Source organism: Doryrhamphus excisus, linkage group LG1 (assembly GCF_037039965.1).
Source record: "Doryrhamphus excisus strain RoL-2023G ecotype Guam linkage group LG1, RoL_Dexc_Guam_v1.1, whole genome shotgun sequence".
NCBI classification, from domain to species: domain Eukaryota; kingdom Metazoa; phylum Chordata; class Actinopteri; order Syngnathiformes; family Syngnathidae; genus Doryrhamphus; species Doryrhamphus excisus.
In genome coordinates this window covers 23,556,945-23,578,082 of record NC_136357.1, presented here as the reverse complement: position 1 = coordinate 23,578,082, position 21,138 = coordinate 23,556,945, and the positions used below count along the sequence as shown (strand labels likewise).

General features: G+C 45.8%; 1 protein-coding gene across 6 annotated transcripts in view; it reads left to right on the top strand.

The window, feature by feature from the left end:
* LOC131132200 (unconventional myosin-XVIIIa-like) overlaps window positions 1–21,138 on the top strand; it is a 78,957-nt gene that overhangs the window by 31,918 nt on the left and 25,901 nt on the right. For all 6 annotated transcript variants that reach the window (XM_078792254.1, XM_078792253.1, XM_078792261.1 and 3 more), the window contains 13 exons: window positions 2,029–2,167; window positions 5,742–5,901; window positions 5,969–6,155; window positions 7,639–7,864; window positions 7,974–8,083; window positions 9,612–9,677; window positions 11,793–11,921; window positions 17,042–17,185; window positions 17,274–17,363; window positions 17,439–17,558; window positions 17,652–17,766; window positions 19,473–19,600; window positions 19,686–19,840. In XM_078792254.1, coding sequence (XP_078648380.1) covers window positions 2,029–2,167; window positions 5,742–5,901; window positions 5,969–6,155; window positions 7,639–7,864; window positions 7,974–8,083; window positions 9,612–9,677; window positions 11,793–11,921; window positions 17,042–17,185; window positions 17,274–17,363; window positions 17,439–17,558; window positions 17,652–17,766; window positions 19,473–19,600; window positions 19,686–19,840 — 1,769 coding nt within the window. The remainder of the gene's footprint in view (window positions 1–2,028; window positions 2,168–5,741; window positions 5,902–5,968; window positions 6,156–7,638; window positions 7,865–7,973; window positions 8,084–9,611; window positions 9,678–11,792; window positions 11,922–17,041; window positions 17,186–17,273; window positions 17,364–17,438; window positions 17,559–17,651; window positions 17,767–19,472; window positions 19,601–19,685; window positions 19,841–21,138) is intronic.

The window sequence follows — 21,138 nt, the reverse complement described above, 5'->3', positions numbered from 1 at the left end:
GATGTCTGCTGTAGTTTCCCAGGACCTTGATTGGAGAAAATGCACATCGCAGCCCGTTTTTTTACAAACCGATCCAATATGGATTTTCTGGGTCGGATGCCAACAAAGACCTGACTACTCCAAGGAGAAAAGGTTGATGTTGCGAACTTGATAAGACAATATGAATGTTGACAATGTGATGTGTTGGTGTCAGAGTGAAGGAAGCACTGACGTGGGAGGTTATCTTCCACCAGCTCTGACTGTGTGATTGATGAACTAAGGCGTGTCCAAGCATCCGTGTCGGCGTGGACACGGCCTAAGAGTGTCCACGGAGCGAACCTTGAGGAAAACATTGCCTTTTTTTCTGCTTCTTCATGTGGAGTGAATTGCAAAGCGTCTTCTGTGTCGACATGTTGTTGAAAGATATGTTTGCCTATTTTATGTCATTTCAATGCGGGTTGTCACCTGTCTCTCAGACTGACACGTTGTGTTGCAGTCAGTGTGGTGTGCACAGCTGATAAGGATGTCACTTTCTGATAGCCGCTCCAAGCTTCTGTGGCTGCTTTTTTCCGAGGCTACCGGGGAGCGTTCAGGCCGCAGACGTCGGACGGAGCCGGCTTGTGCAACGTGGAACGTGGGGATCATTATCTCTGCGGCTCCTTTCATCCACAAAAGAAAAGTTTGGTTTTCCTCTCTCTGGTGCTTTGTTTATCCCTCCTGACTGTCAGCGGCAGGCGTGCCAGAAAACAACCAATGTGGCCAATTTGGGAGCACGGCTGTGGAAATACGGCGAGTGACACCAGACCAGCCCGTTTGCTGGCCTGACTGCTTTTTCCACCTTCATGTCTCATTGTTGACAAGCTTTTCTTTATTCACGCTTGATCACAGCCTCGCTTGATGTTCTTAGTCTCGGAACAAGATGCTGGAATAGGTTTTGTTGCTGAGGAAATGACACCATCATTTGGTAGACAAGGACACCGGGAGCTTGGTTAGCATGTTTTTTGACTAACGTTGAAAATATACACCAACACAGTGCCTCTCGTTGTGTACATTTTGTGTTTTTCAAGTATTTCTATCACCAAACATCCTCGTTTGGAGTCCTTTAGAGCGCTAATACAAAGGAAGGAAGCAGAGGTCAGCTCCCTCACCCACCTATGATGGCGGTCATCAGCAGTTGACTCGTTGCTAACCAACACTAAAACACGCACACTGATACGTTCACATGCATAAAACAATTCCCAAGGCATGCACGGTAATCCCCCCTTCATGGCAGCCCATGGCTTCCAGACCCGACCCCTATAAGTCCACTTCCACCACATAGGATTCCTTATTTACACAGGACATATTCTGGCAGTTACAACATACAAGACCTCTTTATGACCTTAGCGTCTTAGCATGATTAGAGTCCTCTATAGAACCCCTATATTTTTCTTTACACTCCTATTAGCCAATATAGTAGACATCATAAGAGAAAATCAAACATTAATAATGCTGTAATGTGTTGCTGCATTTATTATTATTATTATTTATTATTATTTATTATTATTTTCTCTTATGATGTGTTAACGCACGTTGGTAGCTTGTAGATTAACAGATGAACAGATTAATGCCACGATGTTCAGAAGTGAAGGTTGCGGTCTACCGATTGAGTCTTTGATGCTGAGTTCCACTTTCTTCCCATCTGCCCCGACCCAAACTGTTATTTGTTTAGCCCAACCTTTTTTTCAAATCAGGGACACCTTGATCGGTGTATAGATGATGTAATCATCAGTACTGCAGGATAGGGCGCGGGAGCACCATGACTTCAAACTTTCCAATGTCAGCATGGGGTCTGCTGCATTCTGGAAGCGCTCCACGTTTGGTGGACCTTTTAGAGAACACCTTGCATCCACGTCAATGAACAGTTAGGGCTGAAATATCCTGCCTGTGTGTCATTCCTGGCCCTTTGGGGGTGTGCTGTTGGATTGGGGTGGTGCTCCCTCCTTGGGAATGACTGAACAGGACGTCAGAAATGTGGCAATAAGCATCTGTGTGTATCGTTTGGGGCAGGTGCGTAGCGGACAGACAGACGAGGCCCGTGGGCTCCTGTGGCTGATGGAGGAGGAGGTTCTGCAGCCGGGGGCGTCGGAGGAAACGCTGCTGGGACGTCTGTTTAGCTACTACGGCCCAGCTGAAGGCGAGACCAAAGGTGAGGGTCTACAGCGAAGTAACTACTGACTAAATACAACTACCTACTGTCAATGAGGAATGTCTATGTCTATGTCTATGTCTATGTCTATGTCTATGTCTATGTCTATGTCTATGTCTAGGCCCAACCCTAGACCTATGGCTATGACTATGTCTATGTCTATGTCTATGTCTATGTCTATGTCTATGTCTATGTCTATGTCTATGTCTATGTCTATGTCTATGTCTATGTCTATGTCTATGTCTAGGCCCAACCCTAGGCCTATGGCTATGTCTATGTCTAGGCCCAACCCTAGGCCTATATCTATATCTATGTCTATGTCTATGTCTATGTCTAGGCCCAACCCTAGACCTATGGCTATGACTATGTCTATGTCTATGTCTATGTTCATGTCTATGTCTATGTCTAGGCCCAACCCTATGTCTATGTCTATATGTCTATGTCTATGTCTATGTCTAGGCCCAACCCTATGTCTATGTCTATATGTCTATGTCTATGTCTAGGCCCAACCCTAGGCCCATGGCTATGACTATGTCTCTGTCTATGTCTAGGCCCAACCCTATGTCTATGTCTATGTCTATGTCTATGTCTATGTCTATGTCTATGTCTATGTCTATGTCTATGTCTATGTCTATGTCTATGTCTATATTTATGTCTCAACCGAACCCTAGGCCTCTGGCTATGGCTATGTCTAGGTCTATATCTAAGTCTAGGTCTATGTCTAGGTCTAGGTCACATCCAACAGCACACTATAAAACTACTCTATCTACCCATCATCTCATCATAAAGATGAACGTTGATGTTTTTCTACATACATCCATCTTGTACTTGGTCCTTCATCTCATAATGAAGATGAACGTTGTGTAGTTTGAGACGTCACCACGTAGTTTGAGATGTTCACCACTATTCATGCAATCGCCTAAGCTACCCTCGCTCTCGATCATCAGTGAATGATGCTGTTACTCAGGTCACAAACGTAACATAACAGCAGACATCAAAGTCCCCACAACATTTCCTTCTGCGGGGGCGTTCCTCGCATGTGAAGTTGGAAGGAGATTGAAGGAAGGAGAGTGGTCCATAGGTATGCATGCGAGCGTGTTTGTCTATATGTGCCCTCCCATTGGCTGTTGGGCGTACCCTGCCTCCCAAAGTCTTCTGGGATAGGCTCCATCATATCCCCCATTAACCCCCCCACCCCCCAGTGAGGACAAGCGGCATAGAAGATGGATGATGGAAGAATAGAAGAGAAATAGTTGGATGCGTACATGAAGTGTGGGAACAATGGATGCAATGTGGTTTGATGGAAATATTATTGGATGTACGTATGAAGAGAATGATTGATGAATTCTGTCTAATTGTCTCCTCTAATTGCCGCTTCTTAGTTTCCAGCATATAGAATTCCTTGGACATCAGGAACCAATAGGACCCACCACGACAGAACAGATTGACCAGCCATTAAAGTCCGTGCTGCGTTATTGTTGTTCTACATCAGTTGCCATGGTTACAGCCCATGCAGAGCACTCCCCCAGGAGCACTCAAAGCAACTGCAGGCAAAGTGTGATGTTTCCGTCAAACACAACCGCATTTGTAGCCTCCTTATGAGGCAGATGTGGAGCTTTTCTGCAGAGTTCACGGCTCTCTCTCTGACAGGTGACCCTGGAGTCTCCTTGTGGTTTTTATGTATTGGACAGTTTTATGGATTTTGACATCAAAGCTACATTGGCTGGGCTTGAAGAAGGAGATTTGACTGAGTAGCAGATTGACATTTACTGTTGTTGTTTGGGTAAATATGCAGTAACTGAGCAGGCTGATTAAGACAGCTTGCTTTTCCTAAAGTGCTGGGTGTGAATGTTGACCTCCATCACCTGTCCTTAAACCCGACACAATACACCTTCTCGTGCAACGCTTCCATACCGTTGCACAAGGTTTGGTACGTACTTTGGTGGTAAAGTCACAGTACCATGTGTATCCTACTATTATTAGTTTTAGGACCTTGATTCCGTACGTTCCTCTGTATTAAGGTGCGTAGTACCTTACTATTAGGGCCACAGTATACTCTGGTACCTTGGTATTAGGGCCACAGTTTGGGTACGTCGTACCTTACTATTAGGGCCACAGTATACTCTGGTAACTTGGTATTAGGGCCACGGTTTGGGTACGTAGTACCTTACTATTAGGGCCACAGTATACTCTGGTACCTTGGTATTAGGGCCATGGTTTTGGTACGTACCTTACTATTAGGGTCACAGTATACTCTGGTACCTTGGTATTATAGCCACGGTTTGGGTACGTACCTCACTATTAGGGTCATAGTATACTCTGGTACCTTGGTATTAGGGCCACGGTTTGGTTATGTACCTTACTATTAGGGTCACAGTATACTCTGGTACCTTGGTATTAGGGTCACGGTTTGGTACATGCCTCAGTATAAAGGGGACTGTTTGGTGTGTATTCTGGTACCTTGGTATTAGGGCCATGGTTTGGGTACGTACCTTACTATTAAGGTCACAGTATACTCTGGTATCTTGGTATTAGGGCCACGGTTTGGGTACGTAGCACCTTACTATTAGGGTCACAGTATACTCTGGTACCTTGGTATTAGGGCCACGGTTTGGGTACATAGTACCTTACTATTAGGGTCACAGTATACTCTGGTACCTTGGTATTAGGGCCATGGTTTTGGTATGTACCTTACTATTAGGGTCACAGTGTACTCTGGTACCTTGGTATTACGGCCACGGTTTGGGTACGTACCTTAGCATTAGAGTCACAGTATACTCTGGTACCTTGGTATTAGGGTCACGGTTTGGTACGTGCCTCAGTATAAAGGTGACTGTTTGGTGTGTACTCTAGTACCTTGGTATTAGGGCCATGGTTTTGGTATGTACCTTACTATTAAGGTCACAGTATAGTCTGGTACCTTGGTATTAGGGCTACTGTTTGGGTACGTACCTTACTACTAGGGTCACAGTATACTCTGGTACCTTGGTATTGGGGCCACGGTTTGGATACGTAGAACCTTACTATTAGGGTCACAGTATACTCTGGTACCTTGGTATTAGGGCCACGGTTTGGATACGTAGTACTTTACTATTAGGGTCACAGTATACTCTGGTACCTTGGTATTAAGTTCACAGTTTGTTGTGTACCCTAGCATTAGGGCCTCAGTTTAGTACATATGGTATGAACATCACGTTTTGGTAGGTACCTCGGTACTAGGGCTTTGTTTCAGTGTGTACCTCGGTATTTGGTACATGTCTCAGTGTTAGGACCATAGCTCAGCTCGGTATTAAGGCTGCAGTTCCTGAGGAGTCGCCTCCACTTTTAGGTAGACTGTTCCTCACTTGAAATATGTACTGTGATGGACATGGGACATTACGTCATGGGAAGGGCTTGTCGCCACCCTGGATAGATGGCAAATGCACACACCCACACAGATACACACACAGATACACACACAGATACACACACAGACCAAATGAATTGCCAAAGGGCCAAATCAGGGTGTAGAAGGGTGTACTGGTCTGTGCCGGGCAGACCAGTTTTGTATTCCTGACATCTCCATCTCCATCAGGTCACACTTTCCTTCTGAAGAGTGAAAAAGAAAATCACTTCCTGCTGGGCCACAGTCACGGCACCGACTGGGTGGAGTACGACGCCAGAGGATGGCTGAACTACGCCAAGCAACATCCCGCCTCAACCAATGCCATCAGCTTGCTGCAGGACTCCCAGAAGTAGGCGTGACCGTGACCTCTGTTGTGTTTTGATGTCAGTTTGATGTCCTTCATGTATTCCTCGCAGGAAGATCATCAGCTCCTTGTTCATGAGCAGAGCAGGTGGCGCGACGGTGCTGTCGGGCTCCATCGCGGGTCTCGAGGGCGTTTCCCAGCTGTCCTTGCGACGGGCCTCTAGCATGAGGAAGACCTTCACTTCAGGCGTGGCTGCTATCAAGAAGAAGTCCGTGTGCATACAAATAAAGCTTCAAGTGGTGAGATGTTCATTTCTTTCTATGTCGTGTGTTACACTTGACTGCGGCTCTTGTAGTTATGTGATTATTGAAAGGCGGGACTATGCTGTGATGGCTTCTGGGGAAAAAGCTACACCGTCTAAAAGCTAGATCTTCTGTCATGGATCAGTTGTGGGACATTTTTCTGAGATCTCATTCGGAGCCTAAGCAGGGGCGCCCAGACCTTCCTCTCCCCCGGCTCCTCCTGTGCATCCTGAGCTGTCCCGAGCTGAGAAGGTGTACTGCAGTGAACTGTAGGCCTTAAAGCCAGCATGGCTTGTTTCGTGAGGCTTAATAGTAAAACAGATTGGATCAGGGCTGTTTCTTTATTTTCTTTCCAGCTGCAGACGGAGCTTAAGTTGAAAATGGTATCAGGGTTGGTGCGAGTACACCATGAGAACATCTCCAATGAGTTCAATGGCCCCAAAAACGGTTTAAGCTCGTCGAAAACAGCGGTTGTACACAGTGGAACCTCAGTTAGCATTCTTAATCTGTTCCAGAAGGTCCGACTCTAACTGAAACAGCGTCCGTAGATCCGTAGATGGATTGAGAGATGGATGGGTGGGTAGATGGATGGGATAGATGCATTGATTGTTTTCAAGAGAAATACGTCACTGACAAGGACATTTTTTGTCTAAATATTTTATGTTAACTGAAAAACATGCTAACCAGGTCATATGGTGACCAAGGTTCCACTGCAGCAGCAATAGTTAAAGCATAAGTATACTTTTTAGGAATATTGCCCATCACCCACAGTCCTTATGTGAGACATGAACACACGTCTTTCTCTTTCTTCAGTGGCCTTCTAAAGATATACAAAGAGGTAAAAAGAGGCAGCTACGTCATGGAACGCACCTATCCCGCCTAGGAAGGCTTCTGAAAAAAACTCCAAAAAGCCTACAAGGCTCCATGTCCATCATGTGAGCTGCATATGAATCACATTGTTATTTTTATTTTTAGGAATATTGTTATACCCAAGAACTCCGTTGCTGGTGTAGTGACACCTCGCCATAGGCTAGCAGCTAGCTTGAGCACACACTGGCTTCCAAAGCCTCAGGCCACTAACCAAAGGTAATGCTACATGTTTTTGTTTTGGAAGCTAGGTGTAGCCTTCCTTTCTATGTTGCTATGGGACATCAATGCACCCAGGAAGGAAGTTGTACTAAAATACTACACGTATGACATGTTAGCATCCATGTAGCTGTTACTACATGCTTTTTGAATAGCCGCCTTTCTAGGCCCAATAGGTGTGTCCCATGACGTGCATTCATTGGCTGCCTCCTTTCACCCGTTTTCATATCTTTACAACACACAGAGAAGAGAAGGACGTGTCTTCATGTCTCACCTAAGGATGGAGGATGATGGCCAACATCAAACGTGCACTTTTCCTTGAAGTTATTCGTGGGAAATGCAATCACGGGTATCTACTGCTAATTATGTCAAGGATTGCTGTGTGTTTTGCCAGGATGCTTTGCTGGACATGGTGCGGAGGTCCAGGGTTCACTTTGTTCACTGCATGGTGCCCAAGGCGGACGCCCTCAAAGCTCTAAGTGGATCCTTCTTCAAAGGTGGAGAAAGTGATTCTCAGGGGGAGGGTGGAGATTGTGCTTTAATGCAGCTCGACGTGGCCTTGCTCCGTGCTCAGCTGCGTGGATCCAAGCTGCTGGATGCTCTGCGGATCTATAGACAAGGTGAGATGGTTGCTAAGTAACATATTCGGACTAACCCGAGAGCTCGTCACCATTTTTCACAGGTCACCTGTCAGAGAAATGAAATGTTATTGTTGACTGACCTTCCCAGGTTACCCCGACCACATGGTGTTCTCTGAGTTCCGCCGACGTTTTGATGTGCTGGCGCCGCACCTCACCAAGAAGCACGGGCGGAATTACATCGTGAAGGACGAGCAGAGAGTGAGTCAATCAGCGAGAGAGCGCTGCCACCGGCCAAACACTTAAGATTAATGTTGTGAGAGGAGAGCTTCATTACATCTGCCCCTGATTTGTCAGCAGCCGTCTGACAGGGAAGTAAGCCGCCATTCATCAAGAGCTGTTGTCATGATCTAATCAACTTGACCATATCGCTCCCCTGCCTGCTAAAGAGCCATTTTGCCAACGCTAGCATACTGTAGCTATGTGCTAACATACAGGATGTAGTCGGCAGGGCATGCTCTACCACTGGAATACGCTCAGCGCAAATGGAAGGCGTTCTTCCGGACTGTAATCCATACTTCTACTGCCTCTGCGACACCTCGTCAGATGTGACTCACACATCATAGAGTATGCATACACCTAGACAACCATGCATGCACATGCCATTATCGTCCCTTGTGTCGATGGATGGATGTATGGATGGGCGTATGGGCAGATGGGTGGATGGGCGTATGGGCAGATGGATGGATGTATGGATATGTGGATGGATGGACATATGGATGGGTGGATGGATGTATAGATGGGCAGATGGACGGACGGATGGATGGACGGACGGACGGATGGGTGGATAAATGGATGGATGGGTGGATGGATGGATGGGCGTATGAATGGATGGGTGGATGTATGGATGGGCGGATGGGCAGATGGATGGATGTCTGAATAGGTGGATGGATGTATAGATGGGCGGATGGATGGGTGGATGGATGGGTGGATAGATGGGTGGATGGATGGATGGGCGGATGGATGGATAGGCGTATGAATGGATGGGTGGATGTATGGATGGGCAGATGGATGGATGTATGAATAGGTGGATGGATGGATGTATGGATGGACGGATGGATGGATGGACGGATGAATGGGTCGATGAACAGATGGATGGATGAATGGATGTACGGATGGGCGTATAGGTGGATGGATGGATGGATGGGCAGATGGATGGATGTATGAATAGGTGGATGGATGGATGGATGGATGGATGGACGGATGGACATATAGATAGGTGGATGGATGGATGGACGTACGGACGGACACCCCATTAGAAACGTTAGCCAGGCCCCATGCATTCCTCAATCAGTGGCCAATGATGTATTGCATCACTACAAGGATATTTGCATGTAATTTGCATATATTTTGCATGTAATTGTCAGACATTTTAGTCACTCACCCAAACAGCACACACTCTTTGCTGGTAAAACAAGTGGAAATTAACAAAGCAATTGTAAGAAATGGAAATGGCAAATAGGCATGCGATGGGGCCCCCCAGTTGGCAGCGGTGGTCTGCACAGCAGGCCCGGGCTGAAGCGAGAGAGTGAAAGAATGGGGTTAAGGGAGAGACGTTCTTTCCCCCTGAGCCAGGATAGTGAGGCTGAGTTTCTGTGGAAACGGCAAACAAAAGCCCCCCAGTTCTTAGGGTGAACGTCTGCTGCTGTAATCTCAGGCCTGTCTTTCTGTCTGACGACATGATGTACACCAAGCACACACGCAGACGTGCTCCTTGTGTCTTATTTAGGCTGCGGAGGAGCTACTGGAGTGTTTGGATTTGGAGAAGAGCAGTTACCACATGGGTGTGAGCAGGGTGAGTAATGAACAAATAAACACTTCTTCCAATGATTACATTAACCTTCCCTTTGCAGCGCATCCATTCCCACACGCACACGCTTCTTATTCTCGGCATGGGGTGTTTGTCCTTCACTGCACCTGTCCCTTGCTCAGATGCATTTTCTTTTTCTGGAGCGTTGCCAACCCCCGCCCCTTTGACTGGTCTGCAAGTCCAAAGACGTGTTTGAGCAGGCCGGCTGACTTCATGTCACCATAATTCCCTCTTCTCGGGTCACCAGTACAACATTTTCCAAGCGGATGTCCTGCTTTGTTTTGTAGTGCGACTTGTAAAAGAACGACGATAAACAACACTGGCTGCTCCGAGCTCTCGTCCCAGCAGCAGAGCAGTGGCCGTCAGCCAAGAGACTAGTCAAAGGACGGGGTTACGTTCTAAACAGTCCAAGTGCTGCTCTCGGGCATGCACGGCTCCCCGGTTGAAAAACACACAACAAAAGGGAGAGTCTGATGACAGCCGTGTCGCCCCAAACTGCATTCGATGAGTAGAATAACTTCCTAAAAGACAGCAAACAACAGCATTCATTGTCACACAAAGGAATCCTTAAAGGGAAGTCCTCTTTTCACTCCAGACTATCACGTGTTTATATTTATCTCAATTCAAAGTTACACTTTGTTAAAAACCCGTCCCACTCAAATAAGAGAACTTCACTCACCGCTGTAATCCCTCGTTCATCATAGTTAGTCGTAGTTACCCGACTTTCCACAAAGTACATATCCTTATTTAAAAATGGAATATTTACCTACTAGAGCTTAGACACACATGCTTACCACCTTCTAAATATACTTTGTAACAGTATTAGAGCCCTCTAGACATGGGATAACATCCCCATAGTGACCTTTACACTCCTATGACCCAATATAGTAGACATAATAGAACATAGAAAGCATGTTTACCACCTTCTAAATACACAATTTAACATTACTTGACCCCTCTAGACATGAAATAACACTCCTATATTAGAGAAAATAAGACATATAAGACATAGGAGGAGGTAAACAGGTTTTCTAAATACACATTATAACATTATGAGAGCTCTATTAGAGCCAACTAGATATGAAAGTAAGAGAAAATCAGAGATATGAGATGTAGATTGTAATATATAAATGTAGAATCCTGCACTGTAACCCAATAGAGTAATCCCTATTAGCAATATAGTAGACATAAGAATAGAAAATAAGACATAAATAAGACATAATATAGACCTAGACCAAGCATTACGGTAAGATTACTGATACCTAGTGAGCATCCTGTCAAAGCACACAGCAAACCTCGACATAATTAGCACTACATACCCGTGTAGACGACACTACACTACAGCACATCTTTGAATGCATCTTCTGAATGCCTTCCATTTGTATTTTACTTCATTGTTACCATTCAACTAGGGAAATAAATGCATCCAATTTGTGTAAATATGCATATTGTGGGCTAATAATAGGTCGTATTCAAGCACAAGACAGCAAGATTGGATGTTATTTTGAAATAGCAGCTAGAGTGAAGCTGTGTAATTCAAAGCGTGAAGTGGGGAGGGATCACTGTGAGAAGGCATGTACAGTATTTGGTGGATAAACACTCAACAATGAGTTGAGGCACCATTTGTCCTACAAGCACGGAAGGAAGGGCTAGCATCTCTGTCAGTTTAAAACGGCAGGGGCAGCACTGGTCCTGCCTCCAGCCAGAGCCAGGAACCAGGACCCTTCCCAGCGGGGCAGACATAGGCGGGAAGGCAGGTGGCCACATGGAACCCAACAACGTTCTTGGAAGCCCACCCATTTGGTGGCAGGTGTCCAGGTCCCACACCTTGGTAGTAACAACAGCTTTCATTTGTCTATGAAAAAATAGTATTTATTTCTTCCTTTGCACTTTTTTTTGTCTCTGGCCCATACTAGAAAGAGACGAGGCTGAGACGACTTGCTCAAGCTTCCTCACAAAAGTAAAAGGCGACCAGTCACTCTTCCACATAGACTTACTGCTCTCGTAGGTCCTGGATTTGACCTGGCTGTTGGACTTCCCCCATCAACTACATCATCGAGCCCTGTTATCCTGATATTCCTGCCTTTTTTCTTCCTCTAGTTATTCTTCAAAGCTGGCACTTTGGCTAAATTGGAGGAACAGAGGGATGAGCAAACCAAGCGCAATCTAATCCTATTCCAAGCTGCGTGTCGGGGTTATCTGGCACGGCAAGCCTTCAAGAAAAGAAAGGTAAGCAAAAACACCTCCTGCTTATCAGTGAAAGTCAAAACACAGAGGATGTAAAACATATCTGCTATCCCGTGGTTCATCCTAATTACCATTTAAATGGCAAAACAATACAATTGCAATCCATGCTGAAGGCTAGCAAGCATCCATAAAGAATACAAACACTGAGAGCTCCTCTCAGCTCCTTTTAGTGCCTGTTTGCTTTACACTTTCTACAAGCATTGCAAATATTGCTTTAACTGTCCCACTCATACCTGACAAGACGGCAACTCTTAATGCTAACCCGCGGCGTGAGGTTGCTACCATCTTAGAAGCGCGGTAGGGCCTCATAAAGTGCATTTTTCAACTTGGTGGTCAATTATGTCGCCTTGGTTGCACAGAAATAGGAATAGCCACCATGGACACCCATCCTTATTTGTCACTTAGTTCGGGCAGAATCAACTGGTAATCAAAAACAGGATGCTTTGTTTTGCTTTGCAGGCCCATCAAAAATACATGGGATGTGGCACTTGGCTTTGCAGGCCCATCATAACTACATGGGATGTGGCACTTGGCTTTGCAGGCCCATCATAACTACATGGGATGTGGCACTTGGCTTTGCAGGCCCATCATAACTACATGGGATGTGGCACTTGGCTTTGCAGGCCCATCATAACTACATGGGATGTGGCACTTGGCTTTGCAGGCCCATCATAACTACATGGGACTTGGCACTTGGCTTTGCAGGCCCATCATAATTACATGGGATGTGGCACTTGGCTTTGCAGGCCCATCATATACACATATGTACGTATAAGTACGTATAAGTACATATACGTATATACATATAAGGCCATTATTCACAGTGGGAAGTGGGCAAAGGGCCCGGTGCTTTTTAATCTTCTCCCATTTCAACAGCATAGAAACCATCTGAAATTGTGCAGCAACTGCAATTATCAAATCAATTTGCAAAGCGTCCAGTGCTCTGCCTCTGTCCCCAAATCGACCCCATTCCCCAGAAATGTATATATAATAGAAAGATAAGACTTCATATATATTCTTTTATCATTTAATGGTATTCTCTTTAACTCAGTCTAAGATGGGAAATGCAGTGATGAATGTGATGACTGCTCCCAATAAGAGCGAGTGTACGGCATCCTCTCTGAAGGGGGCGGGGGGGGGGGGGGGGGGGGGGTTAGGTGGCTATTCTACATGTGCTTGAGGTAATGCATGTTGTTTCATGCCCATATTCTATGAGAAAGCCACATATCCTAGAAGGAAACAGGCCTGGCATCCCTTGGAATATGTCCGTGTTGATGAATCATCCTGCCTAAAAGAGAGGTGTCAGCCGTTTCTCCTTCTCTATTATGCAATTTCATCAGATTATATTTCCAAGGAGCGATCGATGGCACTGACATGCAACAATCTGGAAGCGTGAAGCAGCCACACAGAAAAGACTTAAGTTATGCTAAGTCATGTTTGTGACGTGTCTGAGCTGCACGTCAGGGTGCTTTGATGCAAGGAAATAATTAATCCTTCTTCACAGGAAGTAGGAGCCAATTCCTTCTTCAGATGGACTTTTCTTCCATTTTGGACCAAGCTCATGACCGCATTCTAGCACCAATGGACCTCCAAAGCCAAACATGATCTGTGCTGTGGCTTGCAAGTTGACAAGAACTAGAACAAGTTCTATGTAGTGTTGTGGTTACTAGGCATCAGTGATGTTATGAGACATGACATTAGATCACTGGATCCTGGACCAGCAGAAACCAGCCCACACGACATGGACATGCCATGTCTCGGCCATGGGGTGTCTCGGTCCGCGAACACGCCATGGATGAATTGGTTCTTGTCTCATACCCATCTCAAAGTGGAAATTTTTGCTCATTCGTCCTTCTTCTCAACTCGGCTTGAAAAATTTCTTCATAGGTTTTGAATAAGTAAAAAGGAGAAGCTAACTAGTTATCTGGCTAACATGCTATGCTAGCGGTGGCTGTCTGTCGTGTCCTTGCAGTGATCCTGTAGCCTCAGTCATGTGAGTTAAAGAATAATAGGAGTGTAAAAGTGACTATAGGGGTGTTAGTTCAAGTATACAGAGCTCTAATGATGGTCAAACCTGAGAAAGGTGTTCCCATTGACTTGTATAGCACGTCAGTTTGTTGAACGCTGTGGGGTCTGGAAGTACTGAACAGCAGTAAAAGAGGGCTGACTGTGCTGTAGTATACTGTAGTATATGTTAGACAGTCTCTGCTCGAGATGAATACCTAAAGGGCATTCTCATTTTGCATACATTAGCGCTGATTCAATTAGTGAGCGGCAGCGGAATGGAAGAGAAGCGTGGCTGCGCGGATTATAGAGCGATTTCCATCTCCCTTCCTCTCCATGTAGATGATTTACAGATGTCTCGCTGATCAATCTGGGAATAATCATGGTGTCTGGGCCCCGCCCGTGCCCTTGCTGTTAGCCTGTTCAGGTTTTGGGGCCCCGGTGCCAGTGTGTGAACAATCCAGGTGGCAGGTGTTGTGGATGTTGGTGTCTCCACGGAGACCGGCCGCTTGATGGATGAGGATGTGACAGAAGCTCTGCTGATTGATGCTGTTAGGCATGCAAAGCCGTGCCGGCCCAGGTGACTTGAGATGACAAAATCACATCTTGTTTTTGTCCTTGTTCAACTGTCAAGGGCAAACACGACACTTTACTGACTGCTTCACCAGTCATTTCCTGCTCTGTGAGTTTTGTCCTTCAGGTAGCCGACACATTGAAGGAAAAAAAATGAAATGTTTCTCACATATTTGCATTGAGGTCCCTCCAACTACATGCCTTGGAATCCTCCTTGTACGTTTGGTGGCCGGGCCTTCACTGGCAACTTAACGGCTCACGATTCTTCTCAGCAGACCCTGGGGACCAGTATTGGTAAAGAAAGTAATACCACCACATTCTGAATCTGAACTGTTGAGGCCAGCAGGGGAGGCTTTGCTGGCCCTAACCACACACTTCTGCTACAGATGCTATCAGTAGTTTCCATACTTGGCCATGAAATATTTACACCTGGAGAAGAAGACCTGTGGGTGCTGAAGATCAAGGTAATGGTTGAAGTCAATGAGACACGAGGAGAAGGTAAACGCTGAGCTCCAAACCATACAGGAAGCCGTGGAGCACAGCACCTCATGGATGAAGTCATCAATCATAAGTTAGCGCTTTGTTTACCAAAGTATCATCTCATCAAGATGTTTTGGAGCATTCCATGGATCCCTTCCTGTTACAAAGTATGTGAAGACCAAGTAAGAGGACCGTGGTGTGGACCTCACACACCCCAAACTACTTTGGTATGACCCCCTTGTCCAACATCAGTGTGTGGAGATAATCCTTTGGAATGCTGAATATACTTATCGGACTAATGGGATTAAGGTGTCGTCGAGAAGAGCTGAGAGGTGTTTGACTTGCATACAAGCGGTAGCATCCACGCTCACCCTAAACACGTCTTTAGCTCTAATGCCTTTGTCTTGGCGCCGTCATCTGCCTTCACGCTTGTCACACGGTCTTCCTGTAATATGGATGCTAACATGTTTGTACACGGGGCTCATGTATTACAATTATTTGTTTGTTTCCCAATCATTGCAGACTAGCGCTGACAAGGCAGGCTTATTCAAATCTTCTGGCAGGAATTGGGAATGCATTTTCCTCCGTGTGAGGTTTCTCAGTGTGACAAATCCTAATTGGTCATAGGGAGTACCTTCAGGGTGCTGTGTACCTGATGCTGCTCTAATTGGGTTTTCCCCTAATCTGCCGCTGCTCGAGAGCCTCATGCATAAGCAGCATGGAAATCGTGTAATACTTAGAATGAGCTGCCAACATGTTTGATTTAATTAATCAGAAATGAGCTTCCAGCCTTGGAACGCACTTGGCTGAAATAGTCGGAGGGGGCTGGCAAGCCCTGGGATGGCTGCTAGCAGGAGAACACGCACGTCGTTCATGAAATGTTTGTCCTGTGGCGGTTACCTGAGCGAAGGTAGCGGGAGGTGGCGGAAAGCATTCATTCATCTCTTTGTCACCCCCACACAGCCAATACCCGGAGTGCTGCGCTTTCCTTGGGGGTGGCGTGTAAAATGGCTTGCACCACCGCTTGTCCATCTGTAACCAGCCTGAAGCAGGATTATTTGATATTGGGAAATTGGGAATAATTGGGAAAACATATATTCTCTTCCTGGTTGATTCACCTGAAGCTGGTCGTTTGGATGAAGGGGGGAATGGTTAGGCAATAGACGAGCAAATCCATACGAAGCCAAGTCATAGAGTTTGTTACACTACATATCACAGAGGAGTCCGTCAGTGTCGTCAAAGTCAAAGCTGACATGCTGACGTGGATATCTCTTTTGACCTACAACACAAACATGAAGAAATACTGTATTCACATGAGAAATCAGGATATTTACATCAATGTCCATTAACTGGATTAATCATTGGTTGATTGTTGTAGCTTGAATGATGAAGCAAATGCAGAAACCAGCCCAAGCGTGTCACCTGAAGAACATAAAGAACCACAATGGTTGTCTGAAAACAAAGAAAAAAATCCATCTGCTCACCAGGGATCCCAGTGTCCTTGTGGGCGGAACTTGGCTTGCTTTGCTCTGATCAGCCAATCAGAGGACGGACAAATGCTGATATTATTGTAGGCCTGCTAGCTGGCCCTGAGAGGTGAATGTGAAATTATCTGATTACTTAAAGACACACCACCCGTAGCTAATAGTGTTTGAGTGACACGGGCCAGCACTCCTGACCCTGAAGGCCTTTGGCAGATTACGCTGACTGGGAACACATAGATGCTGAAATCTGATTGGACAACAATACATACACGTAGAACACGTAGAAGCCGATGGACTGTTAAAGCTATAAATGGGGTATGTAAAATACGTCACCTTGTTGTGGTTAGGCCAGCAGAGAAGGCTTTGCTGGCCCTGACTGCATCCCATTTAGGATATTTTCACTCTTGTCTGCTGTCAGTTTGGAGCTACTATATTGTATATCAGCACAACTTGGATTTTAGGAGATTTTGGAAGGTGCATCTGCAGCCTGATGACCACTTTGTGTTCTTGCTTACATCTTCTACAATATATCATGTTCTTCTTGGCACTTGATGTCGACAGATTCAGGATCTAGCAATTCGCTGCATCCAGAAGAACATCAAGAAGAACCGCGGCGTGAAGGACTGGCCTTGGTGGAAAGTCTTCACCACAGTCCAGCCACTCATTAAGGTTCAGCTCACCGAGGAGCAGATGAGAAACAAAGATGTGAGCTAATTCCAACCCACTTGCAAAATGCTGTTACTTGCACGTATGACATCTCCTAACACCTGATATCCCATGCCCTCTGACAAAGGAGGAGATCCAGATGCAGAAGTCAAAGCTGGAGAAGGTGGAGAAGGAACGTAACGAGCTGAGACTGAACACGGATCGCCTGGAGACCAGGGTGAGCTGTGAGGATGATGCACCAGATTGCCGGTGAACTTCTCTGAAGTAAGTTGTCCATCTTCCGTGCCGACAGATTGCAGACTTGTTGGCAGAACTGGCCGATGAGAGGAGCACGAGTGAGTCAGCCTCCCAGCTGCTGCAGAGCGAGACCACCGAGAGACTGCGCCTGGAGAAGGACATGAAGGATCTGCAGGCAAATATCATAATAAATATGATAATATCATAAATAAATATCCAGAAGAACCCTTTCCTGGCCACACTGACAGACCGCTGCTTTGTCAATCAGGCCAAGTTTGATGTCGTGAAGAAGCAAATGGAGACCCAGGAGATGGAGGTGATGCAAGCTCGGCTCCTGAAAACATCAGAGCTCAACGGGGAACTGGACCCTGATGAGGATGCTGGTTAGTTGGTGCCGTGACAATGTATGAACATTGTCTCTGTTTGCATGCGGTCTTATAGTCCAACTGGGGGCCGCTGGAGGTCCATTCTGGGTGGGGCTGGTCTTATAGTGGCCCCATACACCCCAACCCTTAAGGTCAATTCAACCGGGGGCCGCTGGAGGTCCAGTCCGGGTGGGGCATATCTACATGTATATCATATATATATCATAAATCTACATGTCTATCATATATGTATATGATATACCTACGTGTATATCATATCTATGTGTACTATATCATATATGTATATCATATATCTGCATGTTTATCATGTCATGCATGTGCACATATCATACATGCATATCATATATCTACATGAATATCGTATATCTACTTGTATATCATACATGTATATCATATATCATATCTACGTGTACGGGGGTTAGAGCACCCCTGGTCATGTTCCAGATGTTCCTTTGTAAATGATCTCGGTGCAGATGTCACTCTGCATCCTTCAACAATCTATGTACAGTATATCTACAGTATGTGTATATCATATATCTAATATGTACAGTATATCAATGTATATATCATATATCTAGTATGTACAGTATATCTATGTGTATATCATATATCTAGTGTGTACAGTATATCTATGTGTATATCATATATCTATGTACAGTATATCTATGTGCATATCATATATCTAGTCTGTACAGTATATCTATATGTGTATCATACATCTAGTATGTACAGTATATCAACATTTGTTTATGATATTGAGCTACAACGTTCCATCTGACCTGACCCGACTATGTGGCCGCCCTGCGCCAGGGTGAAGAAGTGAGGGTGCGCCCAGATGCAGATTAGGTCAGCGTAATGGACATGCAGGCTGGGGGCGGGGCTAGGTGTGACCAAAGGCTTTTGTCGCCCATGTCGACAGGAGACGTGGCAGTGTGACGCATTGCATTTGCCCCAAGTTTGGGATTTCACACCAGGGGATTAAAATGTTCTCTCCCGGGCGTACAAGTTGTACCGGCCGTTGATTGGCTGACACCTCGCCAGTAGGAGAGCTCCCACTGAGAGAGCATTGTCCACCAGCCATTTCTCTCTCCCAGCTCCGCAGACCAGCCATTATGGAGCACATCAGAATTGTTAGATGAATGAGAAAATAATCGCTGGGATCAGAGCCGCTGGCCTGGCACGTTGTCATTATGCTATATATATGCTAATGAGCGGCGCTGACAGAGGCCCGGTGTGGCTGCGTGGAGCAGCGTCAAAAAGTGATAAAGCTGGGAAATGAAGCCAAACCTGATCGTCTGCCCGGACGCTGTCATAGTTCCTGACAGCTCCAGAATTAGGGTCGCCGAGCGGCGTACAAAGTGCCACTTTGTCACGTCCTCCAGCCGCCGCAATCGGGGGCTCAGCTTTATCCAAGATTACGGTCCAAACGCCAGGGCCGCTTTGTTGGCTTCCTGTCAAATATTTTCACCTGAGAAGGTCAGGATTTGATGAAAAGAGCTTTTATTTCACATGAGATGATTTTATTTCCGTCCTTCAAGGTGCTAAGCACGGCCGGCTGTACAACATGCCACATAATCCGCAGCATCCGTCATCCCGGAGCCTTTCAGCCCCTTCCTCTTTGTGTGCCACACGCTTTGCATTCACAGCAGGAGATGGCCAAAGGTCGTCACAATGACATCTGCTCTACATGCCTTTTCCTGCAGGAGGAGAGTGGCGGATCAAGTACAACAGTGCCATCCGGGAAATGGAGTTCACCAAGAAGAAACTCCAGCAGGATTGGGATGACAAGCTGGAAGCGGAGCAGCAGAGCAAAAGACACCTGGAGAGAAGGGCACGACGCTCCGTCACCTTCAATCTTTGACAAAGGAAGCTTTCAAAGTTCTCTTCTGCTAAAAGTACACATCTCTCACATGCAGCTGGCCGACCTGAAGGCCGACAACGAGGATGTGCAGCGCTCGGTGCAGCAGCTGAAGAAGAAGAGCCAGAAGCTGACGGCTGAGCTGCAGGACACCAAACGGCATCTGGAGGGCCTCCACAGCCGCAACCATGACTTGGAAAAGAAACAGAGGAAGTTAGTTGTACCTCTTTCATTACATTACATACATACATACATACGTACATGCATACATACATACATACATACGTACGTACGTATGTACGTACGTACGTACATATGTACATGTACATGCATACATGCATACGTACATGCATACATGCATGCATACATGCATACGTACATGCATGCATACGTACATGCATACGTACTTACATGCATACATACATACATACTTACATGCATACATACATACATACATGCGTATGTCCATGCATACATACATACATACATGCATACGTGCATGCATGCGTACATGCATACATACATGCATGCATACATACATATGTACATACATACATGCATGCATACATACATGCATGCATGCATAGGTACATGCATACATACATACATACATATGTAGTAGATGCATAAATTCATACATACATGCATACATACATACATACATGATCTATATACAGTAGTATATACAGTAGGATATGATCTATCATCTACCTTATACAGTAGCAGACAGCACCCTCCACAACTGTATTTGGGCTGCACATTCCCAATGTTCCACTTAGACATGAACGAATGACCACATGAGCCATGAGCCATCAGTTGTGAGTCATGGAACCTGAGTACTCGTGTTTGCCTCTCAGCACCCTGTCAGTCACGTTCCTCCTGACGGCTTGTGATTGGTTGATCAGGAGCCAATCATTAACCAGAACTGCTGACGATATTGTCATCCACATTGTTTTTATTCATTTTAGGACGCAAATATGTCACGTGCACGAGCACAGCCTTCATGGCTCTGATGGGATCCAATTTTAGAAATGTAATGAACTTGCAAAGTAAATATTCTCATTTCCTCTCATTTTCCCTCCATTGCTAATAAATAGCATGAGGTCCAATACTGCCCCCCGCCCCAGCCTGATGCCCCTCATTTGCACGTTACTACTGCTGGGCTGTAGTGGAACTAGTCAATAATAATCCCGTAGAATGAGCAAATTAACTGCTGGGGTTGCCAACCTCTGCAAAAATAAATCCAGGACACCAACCAACCCGCCTATTTTTCAAATATTACTAGTAATATTACTTACTTGCGTGAGATACGCCACATCAGGGCGGCCGGAGTGAGAGTCGGGAGCGAGGTGGTAAAAATGTGCAGCCCATCAAGGTGACAGCCATACCAGCTTCTCTGTGGGACAAAAAGCAGCTCCACACCAACCGCATTGCTTCTTTGGTGTGAAGACAAAATGTCGTTGTGGTTTAAAAACAACACATGTGGAGTTCGTGGACTGGAGGCTAGTCGG